This window comes from Protopterus annectens, chromosome 2.part1, assembly GCF_019279795.1.
Source record: "Protopterus annectens isolate FY-2018-M chromosome 2.part1, PAN1.0, whole genome shotgun sequence".
NCBI lineage: Eukaryota > Metazoa > Chordata > Ceratodontiformes > Protopteridae > Protopterus > Protopterus annectens.
Window position 1 is genome coordinate 1,307,830,433 of NC_056729.1, and position 12,090 is coordinate 1,307,842,522.

At 38.5% G+C, this 12,090-nt stretch overlaps 1 protein-coding gene across 1 annotated transcript; it reads right to left on the reverse strand.

Moving 5' to 3' along the window:
• Nucleotides 1-257: 257 nt before the first annotated feature.
• LOC122794770 (homeobox protein koza-like) lies at nt 258-3,215 on the reverse strand. Its single transcript, XM_044063396.1, has 2 exons — nt 2,866-3,215; nt 258-2,017 (listed from the first exon to the last, which is right to left on the reverse strand). Exons 1-2 carry the CDS (start codon nt 3,086-3,088, stop codon nt 1,458-1,460), a joined length of 783 nt encoding a protein of 260 aa, XP_043919331.1. The 5' UTR covers nt 3,089-3,215; the 3' UTR covers nt 258-1,457.
• Nucleotides 3,216-12,090: the final 8,875 nt, after the last annotated feature.

The following is a 12,090-nucleotide window of genomic DNA, read 5'->3' on the forward strand; positions in this document are numbered from 1 at the left end:
CACTCCGGTAGCTTTTTTTAACAAGATAAGGGCAAACATTCACTCCTTCTGTCCACATGCTTAGTTTTGCTAAACCACAATTTACTGCTGTATATATATAGAGAGAGAGAGAGAGAGAGAGAGAGAGAGAGAGAGAGAGAGAGAAACCTGATTTTTGCATTGTTAAAATAACTTTCATGCATAGCAAACGAAATTGCAGACTGAAGGGAAAATATGAAATTATACACTTTTTGTTTATTAACATGTGCTGCTAAAACTGTAAAATAAGTACTAAAACATAAAGTGAATATTTATTCCAACTGCTCAACTAAGAGAATTCAGAACGTTAAAAATAGTACATATTTCAGTAACATTATGAATGTATTATCATATTGCAATAGTAAATGAAACCCTAGAAACATTATTTTCGCAATATAGCATGAAAAAGATGTTTACAGTAAGTCTTTTTGACTAATGCTGCCTCACTTCCATACTCCATACAGATGTGGGGAGTTAAATCTGTCAGCTTTAACAAATCATGCTAATTGCATTTAGTGGTGTTTTTCACAAGTTTGGAAAACATGTATCTTTGACTACATATGACTCAACAACTCCAGTAACATCCAAGGGGTAACTTAATGCATGGCAGCTACGTGTGTACTTGGTTAAGTCGACAAAAACAATGTACAAATCTTAAACATGGTTGGACATATTATGCCTTAAAATGGATTAAATGTAGTTATTGCAGATTCTGAAATATGATAATATCTCGCCAAATCATTGATTAAATACATACGCTATCATTTACAAAAAGAAATCCACTGCATATTGTTAAAAAAACTCACAAGTATGAAGCTGTATCTTTGGTTTAAGAGTATACAATTAAAATAAAAACAAAGGTTTAAAACCATGGTTATTCAAAGTTAACACCGTGAAGAATCAAATGTTTAATCATCTCAATTATTTTCTCTCTAATTATTCATTCAGCGGTCCTGTTTGCACTACAGAAGTTGTAAAGAATATAAACCATATTTCTCATGTTCCACATCAAATTATAGTGTTTCTAATTTCTTTGTAGCCCTAGGAAATGTCCGATTGTCCAGTGAAAATGATTTTGTTACTATATAAACAATGTAATAAGTGCAAAATCGCAGTTAACAGTCACTCTCCGTGTCTTAATCTTTTCTCCTCTCTCTCGAGCCTTGTTTTGTACAATATATATTTCCCACCTAGTATAGGAACAATTGTTGCGGTGGCCGCTTTCATATGTGAGTGGTCACTTGCAGTGCGTAATATTTATTATTAAAATAAGCTCTCACTTCACCCTTCTAGGCAGCCATTTGAGGATGCAGTACATAAGCTGCCGAGCAGTTGTGAACAGGAAAAGGTGTAACATGTGGACAATATTAACCTTTGTCTCAGGGGCTGTGGAAGGTAGGCTGCAGTTAATAACATGGTGAGCAAATGTGCGTCCATTGCTATAGGTCACCATCCAAGAAACTTAAGAATTTGTTGGTGGAAGGAAAGCAAAGATAAGGTGCGGGACTCCCAGGAAAAATGACTGGAAAAGACGAAGCAGCGGACAACGGGTAGGGGTGCAAAAATCGACGGTTTTTGTACAGAGCAAGAAAGGGCGTTGTAAGTTCTGTGTGACATTGTTCCACAGCCATCGGCTGCGCCGATATTGGGCACTCAACATCAAGTGACATCTGTCTTTTCAGTTTATTTCGTCGGTTCTGGAACCATATTTTCACTTGAGTTTCAGTTAGCTGCAAGGATGTAGCTAAGCAAGCACGTTCAGCACTGTTCAAGTACCTCTTCATGTCAAATGTGGATTCCAGCTGAAAGATCTGGCTCTTTGAAAATATCGTGCGAGTCTTCTTCTTTAACAGCAATTTACTCTTCCTTAAACATTTGCTATTATTGGATAAGCAGTTTTGTCCACTGTCTGGGTTCTGGACTCTCTTGGGGTTCACTACAATGTGAGTACCGGTACAAGGTTTACTACTCCTGCGGTGATAATCGAAAGCCAACCGCTCTAAAAGTGAAAGAAGAGCATTAGTATGTAGGCTGGAGACCCCCCTTTTATGGAATAAAAACACCAGTGGCCAAGCAGCAAATGAAGAAAGTTGCAGTCTAGCATTTACACCCTGTACCACAAATAGCTAGTTTTTCATTTAAGACAATTACTTTTATCTGTACTAATATGACTAATGATCACATATTTATCCCTTTTTAAACGCAGCACTTCTTCGTAGGTGTTTACTAGGCTAACAGCCACAAGGGCCTTTTTAAACTTAGCATGCCTTCCACTAAAATAATGTTCTAGAGAATAAACACTAATCACTATACTCAAATCGTCTAATACTGTAGATGACTCTCTATGTTCAAGTAGTGTAGCTAAGCTAGGGAAACACAAATCCTGTCACTTTGTAAACTCATTTAAAAAACAAGTAAAACTTCACCTATCAAAATCATTGGATCTGCTCCTGTATATCCCCCGAATAAATGCTTTTATAATTTTCAACTTGCAATATCGTCAAACCATCAGGATAAATGCCACTGAAATTTTCAACTTGCAACGTCTGTCACCAATTTGCAAACTGTTTGTCCAAAACATGTTTTAATGCACATCACTAAACATCAGTCACCGTTTTAAAAATTAATATTTACTTTTAATTCTAGATAACACTGCTGACAACTTTATTTTGATTTCACTGATGCATACCAAGAATTCAAGATCCTGGTAATTTCAAACTGTTAACACACAGACACGCGCGCGCACACACACACACACACACACACACACACACACACACAATTTCATTAAAGCAATCCCCAAAAATGCGCTTTTAAATTCTAAACCAAGTTGGTAACATCAGTTACCCAGATGGATTTTCTCCTGCTCTTCCAGTCCACACACAGAGTCCGTCTCATCTCCATCAGCTCTTGGAGGGAAGCCTGTTGTTGAAGCTTCATTTCTGATTTTCAATTTGTGATTCTTACGATGGTTAAAGTCAAACACTGTAGTGTCTGACTTCATTTTAAGGATATTATCAATCGTAAACTGCAATGAGAGGGGCTCGCATAACTCCTCTTTCTTATTCATGCTCTCTTATTTGCAGAAATTCAAAGTTTGCTCTTAGGTTTAGGTCTACAAGTGATGGATGCAAATATTCACCAGGTCCTGCTGTTCACAGACCCATTCATCTCCTATTAACCCAGCTTCTCCAGAAGGCAAACCAAGTCATGCGGTGAACCGGAAACGGGCTTCAAAGCAGATAGCGATTGGTCACTCCAAGGATCAAGGCTACACTTCTGCCAATCAGTGACGAAAAAACAGTCAAAATAAAGCGATTTTGTAATCCGCGTCGGGGGCAGATTATCTCACAGCTATGTTTACATCATCTTTAAAAACTCAACTAATACTCCAGCTTCAGTTTTAAACAGACTAAAATAGATTACAATACGAAACAATACCATAATGAATTCTGGAAAACAAAAACGTTCTTACATAATCCGAAGAAATGAATGTAATTAAGAGAAGTTTTAATGTAGTTGTTCTGTTTTTGCTGACTTTCGTGTGAGATTTGCATTCTTATTGCCTGCTCAGTTTGTAAAGTTGACCTAATAAAAAGACAGCCTATTACTCTCTGCTGAGGTAATATTACAAATTGCTTAAATCAATGAATTTCTAGACGGGATCCATAAGGAAAGACCGACAATGCAGATGAACGAGGACCACCCTCTTTGGAGTGATAATAATAAAGTCAAATATCGTCCTTAATCGACACAGTTACACTGTAACAATACATATTTCTTAAGTCCTTTGCTCGAAAATTCTGAACAAAGTTGTAATAATGGAGGACAAATGCCCTACATAATGGACAACTTTTAAATATTACCCTAATTCTCTCAAAAAGTTAATTGAACAACGTATTTTGCATCCATATGCGTTTTGAGAATAAAAAGAAGTATGCCTCTTTAATGTATGGTATTACCTTCTGATTGCAACACTAAGAAATGTTACCATTAAACTGAGTTTCCTATGAAGGACAGGGCAAACATATGAGGCAAAATCAGGGTCACGTGAGAGGTATACCAGAATATGCATGTGCAATGCTTTAATAAAATACACCCAACATGATGAAAAGCATATATTTGTTTCACGTTTGAAATAACTATTGGTAACGCAATCTCCCCTTTAGAACTGCTACATTTCACGTATTTGATTTTTTTTCAGAAGCATTTGTGTGCAATTAGCTTAATGCATCTCTGTTTATCTAATAAAGAAGTTAGGGATTTTGTCGTGTGTGTGTGTGTGTGTGTGTGTGTGTGTGTGTGTGTGTGTCTTACCTCTCAACCTCTAAGCACAAGAAAACTGGACAAAGACAAAAATAATGGGGGGACAAAAGCTAGGGTTACCACCTGTCCCACTTTGAGAGAGACAGTCCCTCTTTGGGCAGTTGTGTCCTGACAAAAAAATATTAAAAAGGGCAAATGTCCTGAGATTGTAGGGCATAATTATTTATTTATTTATTTTACATTTGTTGACCGGGCTGGTCTAGCTGGATACATGTCCATTTTCAGTAGTGGCCCGGGGAGAAAAGCTCCACATAGAGATACATAATAGTACAATTACATAAAAGAAGTTATACAGTGTTAAGAAAAAATATTTAGGAAATGTAAGATAGTACAGTCAAAACGAAAATCCCCCCCCCCTTTTTTTTTTTTTTATAGTATTCCAGTTCATAGGTTACAGTGATAATTTATGTATAAAATGCTTATAATTAGTGTACGTAGGATAGATTGTAAATATTTCATATGAAGACATGAAGGAAGGGAGGGAATGAGTTAGGGGGAGAAGAAATTAGCCAGGGTTAGTGCAGGTGCATAGCCAGTGATTATTGAGATGTGATTTTAGATGTTTTTTAAAAAGTAGGAGAGAAGTCCGAGCTGTGATTTCGGGTGGAAGTTTATTCCATAATTTTCCTACAGAGTTTGAGAACAAGGAGTCACCTGCTGAGTTGTTTGATTTAGTAGTGTTAATCAGTAGTTTGTTTGAGGAACGTAAATTTTTGAGGTTGTTATATGGTGTGATAAGGCTAGAGAGTATAGGAGTGTTGCTAGGTTGATACAGGGTCTTGTGGGCTAAAGTAAGGTGGTAAGATTGAAGCTGGTTAGGGAATTCAAGCCAGTTTAAGTGTTTAAGATTTAAGCAGTGGTGGGTTCTGAAAGGGGAGCCTGTAGCAAATCTAGCAATATTATTGTAGGAAGTTGCTAGTTTCTTGAGGTTGTTTTTGAAGATATTAGTATATATGGGAGCAGCATAGAGCAGAGTGGATAAAAGGTGAGTTCGAGCTATGGCAGACCTAGCTTCTGGTGAAAGATAGTTTTTGATGCGATAGAGGGAACCTAGTTTCTTATTAATTAATTTTATTGTATTGTTTATGTGTGTCTCGAAGTTTAGGTTGTTGTCAATTGTTATACCTAGCATTTTACTGGTAGGGTCAGGTGAGATAAGGGCACCATTATTAGAAATAAGATTTATTTGTACAGGGGAAGACTTTTGGGTTGGGGTGAAAAGTAGCAATTTAGTTTTTTTGGGGATTTAGAAGAAGGCACTGGTAGGAGAACCATTGTTCAACAGTGTTAAAGGCTTTTTGAGTAATTGACTGAAGTTCGGTTGGTGAGGAGGCAGAGCAGATTAATGTAGAGTCATCTGCGTACTGAATGCAGGTGGAGTATGGGATTTCAGATTGCAGGTCATTTATGAAGATAGAAAATAAAAGTGGGCCTAAAATAGAGCCCTGTGGAACGCCGAGGGAGATTGGGCGGTGATTGGATAGTTCATTTTGCCAGAGTACGGCCTGCTGACGATTGCCAAGGTAAGATGTAAACCATTTTAAAGATAGAGAATCCAAGGAGAGAGACTTAAGGGTGTGGAGTAGAAGTTGATGGTTGACCATATCAAAAGCTTTGGATAGGTCAATGAAAACTGCGAATGATAGTCTATTGTTATTACGGTTGTTGTTGATACAGTTTGTGAATGATAGCAGGGCAGTGGTAGTACTATGAAAAGGTCTAAAGCCATGTTGGCAGTTGGCAAGTAGGTTATTTATAAGAAGGTGATTGAGTATCTGCTTGTGAATGCATTTTTCCAAAATGTTAGCTATAGGGCATAGTAAACTATGGGATGATAGTTGGAGAAGTCATTGGAAATTCCACCTTTATGTAAAGGGATGATATGTGAGATTTTCCAGATTGATGGTACTTCACCTTCTTTTATAGATCTGTTTATCAGAATGGAAATAGGGTAGGCTAGGGCTTTAGCACCTTTTTGCAAGAATTCTGCTGGGAGTTTATCTGCAGATGGGGAGGTTAGTTTTAACTTTTGGAGAAGGGAGGAGATGTAAGAAGTGGATACTGGTTGGGGGTGAAATTGTGGGGGTGGATTATGGGAAGATATGGGGAAGTTAGATATATCAGGTGATAGGTGGCTAGCTAGAGTTTGAATGGTTTCTGTGAAGAAAGAGTTGAAGGCATTGGCAGTTTCTTTTGGATTATTGGGGTTAGATCCTTGGGGACTGGGTGTGATTGATTGGCCTGGGTAGAGAAGATTATTAATACTAGCCCAGAATTTTTTAGGTTGTCTGGTAGAGGATTGTTGTAATTGTAGATAGTAATTCTTTTTATCTAGCAGGATGGCTCTTTTAGTACTGTTTCTGTGTTCTCTAAAGGTTTGATGGTCTGACGGATTCTTGGAAGTCCGCCATTTTGCCCAATATTTATTTCTAAGTAGGATTTTCTGTTTAGTAGTAATAGTAATCCATGGGGCTGGTTTAGCTATGATTCTGATAGAACGGGTTGGGGCATGATGATCCAAGATAGCCAAGAATGTAGAATTAAAGTATTCCACGGCATTGTTGAGAGGGAGAGTTTTTAGCGGAGACCAATTACATTGATTAAGTTCTACTTGGAAAAGTTCTAGGTTGAAATGCTTTTTTGAGCGTATTGTTCGGAAAGTGTTTGGGAATGTTATGTTGGTTTTATGTCTAATAATATATGTCAGACAATGGTCACTAAGGTCATCAAGAAGGATGCCTGTTGTGTAGGTTTGCTGTGGGGTATTAGTTAGTATCCAGTCTAAGGTGGTTGCCTTGTTATTGATTTTATTGGTTCTGGTATGGTGATTAATTAGTTGTGAGTAGCCATACAGGTTAATGTGGGTGGTGGGATTTATATTTGTGCAAGAGTTCCAGTCAATGTTAAAGTCCCCAAGAATAATGGTTTCTTGTGGCATATTACTAGTGAGCCAGCTAAGAATGTCTTCTAATATATTGCAGTTGTTCCCAGGGGGGAGATAGACACAGATGATATTTATGGCTTTACTAGTATTTAGCTGCAGTTTGGAGATTATTATTTCTGCACTAGCATTAAGTGTACTGACTTGTAGCTCAGTTTTATAGAGGATTGCTACTCCATCTCCTTTTTTGGAAGTACGGTCGAGTCTAATAATATTATAGCCAGGTGGGGAGATTTCAATGTATTTAATGGAAGGTTTTAGCCATGTTTCTGATAAACATAGGATATCAAATGGCTGAGTCTGTAAGAGAGCATGGAGTTGAGTAACTTTGTTGCATATGCTGCGTATGTTCAGGTGAGCAATAGAGAGTGAGTTGGTAGGTTTGGGAGGAGGAGGTTTTATAGTATTATTGTGGTTTATAACTGTTGTGAGAGGTGGATTATTTGATCCTGGGTTAGGGTGAATATCACCATCTAATAGAGATAGAAGGGGTGCTATAGGTTTAGGGTGCATATTTTATGTAATAGTTGCATAAAATAGTTATTTCTGTATCTAAAATACCTAAATGTTACAAGAAACATAATAAGCAACTAAACTGCTACAAGAATAAGCTTTTATTTAGGAAAAAAAGTTAAGTTCTATCCTTTGTACTGACCGTGGGTATGTGTCGGCCTGTAAAATCTGATGTGTGTCCCGAAAATGTCCCACTTTGGCCATTTGAAAAGGTGGCAACCCTAACATAACCCAACATTGCGGACATTTTTTTTAAATAGTGCTCTTTAAACCTAAAAAGTTATTGGAATGATTTTGCATTAGCACATATTTTCTGAAGGATATGCAGTCTGAAACTGAATTGTGTGTCAATATTTGGTGACTTCAGTCCACTACAACTCTCGGTAATTTGGCAGCAAACTTAAAATGTTATGAGGAACAAAACAAAAAACTATGAGACAAAAATCTAGACATTCTGCCAAAATCCGGACAGCTGAGAGGTATGTCAAAGTGTGTTACCCACTGTTAAGTGCTCAGGGAATCAACATATGCAGTTAGCGCAAAGCTGTTTGTCAAAGTAGTACAGGGTCTATAAACCCAGGTAAAGCCAGCCTAAGCCTTCCAACATCCACCAGAGACTAAACTGGAGAAATGGATCTGGCTATTATGCTTTGCAAAAAAAAAAAAAAAAAGACGATATGTTACAGATAATGAAACTCTGGTAACCTGACCAATTAAAATATAGCGTTAGGACAACTTTTTTATGCACCCATCAGACAGGTGATTTGCCCTGTATAAGTCTGCAGCCAATGCTAACATTTGAGTATGTCTACTGGATCCGTTTACAGTCACAAAGTCTTGAGTTTATGCTACGGATGTTTATTCCATTACACAAGGGTAATATACACCTGTGCACTGTGTGTGTGAAACGTACACCGTTTTATAATCTCAGTTTTGTTCTTTCATTTTAGTCGTTTAGTCCAGTAAAACTCTTCCTAACCTTAAAGACTTCACACACCAGACCTGTCTGCCAACAAATGGTTCCTTCTTTAAGTTTTTGAAAAATGAATGTTCATTATTTTAGTAATAACGATGTCCTATCAACCTCAGCCTGTGGCACTCCTTCTTTTGCCTTTGACTTCTTCCCAGCACCAGTGCCTTCTATAATAAATCATGTCTTCCTTATTATGTGGCCAGAGTGTCTGAGTTTTACTTTTAATATCAGACTTTTCGGGAACAGACTGGTTTTCTTTCCTTAATCTCTGACAGGGCAGCACCCCAGTCAAATCTTTCAGTTGTACCTCTTTGGGATGTATGTATCTATTTCAGGCACGATTTACCCCTAAACACCATGTATCATTTTTTGGAAATATGTTCTTATTTTTAGGCATGATTTACAGCTCTGAACAATTTTCTGACCCCCCCCCACACACACACACGCACATACACACACTCAGTTTTGAAGCTGTTTAGTACACATGGATTTTAGGATCGCACACTTCACTCCAACTCACACAGCCATATGTCATTATTGGGAGAAGCATAGCTTTAACAGCTGGGTCCTTTTGGATAATATGATGCAATTTGCCATAGCTTTCCATCCAAGAAGCAAACATATTCTAATGTCATTCCAACATTCACCATCTGTAGAAATATTTGAGACCAGAAATATAACATCTGTGACTGCCCAAGTTTTCCCCACATATATGCAAAAGAGATTAGACTAGATGACATTATTTTAGCTTTTTGATGTTGAGCAGTAATCCAAGGTTTGCACTTTCTACCTTTACCTTCAACAAGCTTTTCATCTCTTCTTTGTTTTCAGCCACCAGAGTGTCATCTGCACACCTAAAGATGTACTGAGATTCATGAAGCTCAGCGCTAGGACAGTGTTAGCCTTGCGTCGAGCATTCTCCTTACAGATGGTGCAGCAGCACCATATGAATATTTATGAGGGTGGGCTGCCGCACCCTTGACGTGCACAGGAAACGTGTGTGAGTGCAGGGGGCATGTTTAAGTGCTCTACGGAGGCTTAAACATGCCCCTACAGTTGCACAGCCTACAATGCTTACTATTAGAGCCCGCCTCTAATAGTAAGCAATTAATTCAGTGTCCATTGATACTGTAATGTATGCTAAGCATACAAGAGTGTCCACGAACACTGAAATAAAATCAAAGTAGTAAACACACAAGCACGTAGTGGAATGTTGAGTCCTGTCCGTAGAACTATCACAATTAGATTCCCCGTGTCCCTATTTTACATTTGTATTGCTTCATTATTGAAAGTTTAAGCGAAGTGCAGCGTATTTGCTCATTGTTGGCTTCTGCTTAGTGTAGCTTACACATCAAAATCATCCAAAGAGAAAACAACATGCGGAGTCAATGTTAATGTCAATAGTGTAGTGGTTAGAGCATCTGTCTAACGAACAGGCATGCACGTTTCAAGTCCCACTATAGCACATATCATTTTCCATGTGGAATGTGTATAGGAACATATTTATACATCCTTTTGCTGTATAACCTACATAATAACATGTAAATGTGAACTGGAGAACTGCATGAAATGTTTAACTAATATCATTCAATCAAAGTGGTAGTGTCATAATGAATAAGGCACCAGTAAGCAGGTGTAAGCACAAATAAGCAGTAGTAAACATATATAAGTACCAGTAAGCAAGTCTAAGTGCATTTGCGCGGGTGTAAGCAGTGCCCACACACATTAAGCATAGTAGAAGCTAACCGAATTTAACAAACTGTAATTGAAAGATAGCACATGGGCAGCCACGGTGGTGTAGCGTTTAGCATTGTCACCTCACAGCAAGAGGTTCTCTGGTTCGATCCTCACATGGGGTGCCTTCTGTGTGGAGTCTGCATGTCCTCTCTGTGGTCGTGTAGGTATCCTCCCAAAGACATGCTGTAGGTGGATTGGACACAATAAAATTGGCCCTAGTGCGTGTGTGTGTGTGTGCGTGTGCCTTCTGTGGAAGGTTGGGTGCCAGACTGGCAATTCGACACTGTAAAACTCCACTGCCAATCATGAGTGGACAGGTGATCCAATGTGGTGACCCCTAACTGGGAAAAACCCAGAAGTAGAATTAGAAGACAGCACAGCTTACTGTTGTGCAAACACGCTTAAAAGTGCTTTAATCACTCTGTATCCAATGGCCCTTGTTCTGGCAGAAACAAAATAAATGGCCTCTGCAAACCCAGGACCCTATACACCACAGCCAATGTGATTTACCACTAAGCCATGGCAGATATATATAAATCTGATGTTATCACAAACATATTGTCCTGCACAGTCATGCAACAGCATAGAAAATGTATATAATTATGTAGATGCATGTGTATGTATAGATATATAATGCATATATATATATATATATATATATATATATATATGAAGAATGAACGTTGTGACAATAAAGCATACAAAAAGAATGAGAAGGGAATCAACAGCAACCCCAGTATTATTTAGTGCTGTCAGCTTATGTCATATCAAGCTGGGCAGGGGTGAGCAAATCACTGCTACTCACACCGCATGCAGGGCACTACCAGTGGGAGCAACACTGTCAGTCTGCTAAGTCTACTTTACAAACAATCACAGGGTAGTCCCTGTTGGGACTACCCAAAAATTGCTAGACGGTGTGGACTTCCGACCATTGCACAAGCAAGGGCAGGTATGTTCAAGGACCAAATGGTGGGAGAGCCTGATGATACATGGGTTGGGACAACATGCATGTAGGGTCCCTAATGCTGAGGAGAGGGCAATGTGTGGAGGTGTGTCATGGCTGTGATAGCAACTGGAGAATGGATGGTTTGCACAGATGTCGAACTTGGGTGGGGTGGAGGAACCATGGGTATGAAATTATGGATCCAGGCATGTCAGGGTTGGATGACCTGGTTCTAATTGGACCGCCTCGTGGAGGTGAGCGAGTTTGTTATAAGTATATATGCATACACACATGCATACATGTATATGTAGAGGTACATTCCCTGTAACACATGCATTCCTTTTCCAGACATAAATAACGTGAAAGTGTCCTTACAAACCTCAACAGTAGATAGAATAATAGGTTGTGCATAAGAGGGAAGGGACGAATCTGCAAAAGTGTAGGAGTGTGTACTTTGTCCAAAGTCAGTGCTGTTATCAAAAAATAAATTGTGAGGACTTTCTCACTATGAAATAGTGGAATCATTCCTGTGATCTGCCTGAAATGGCAACACTAATCTCTAAACCGGTCCTATTTGTAATATAATGTCGCTGAACTTGTACATTACTAGCTCTCATGTGTAATGTGTGTGTTACCACA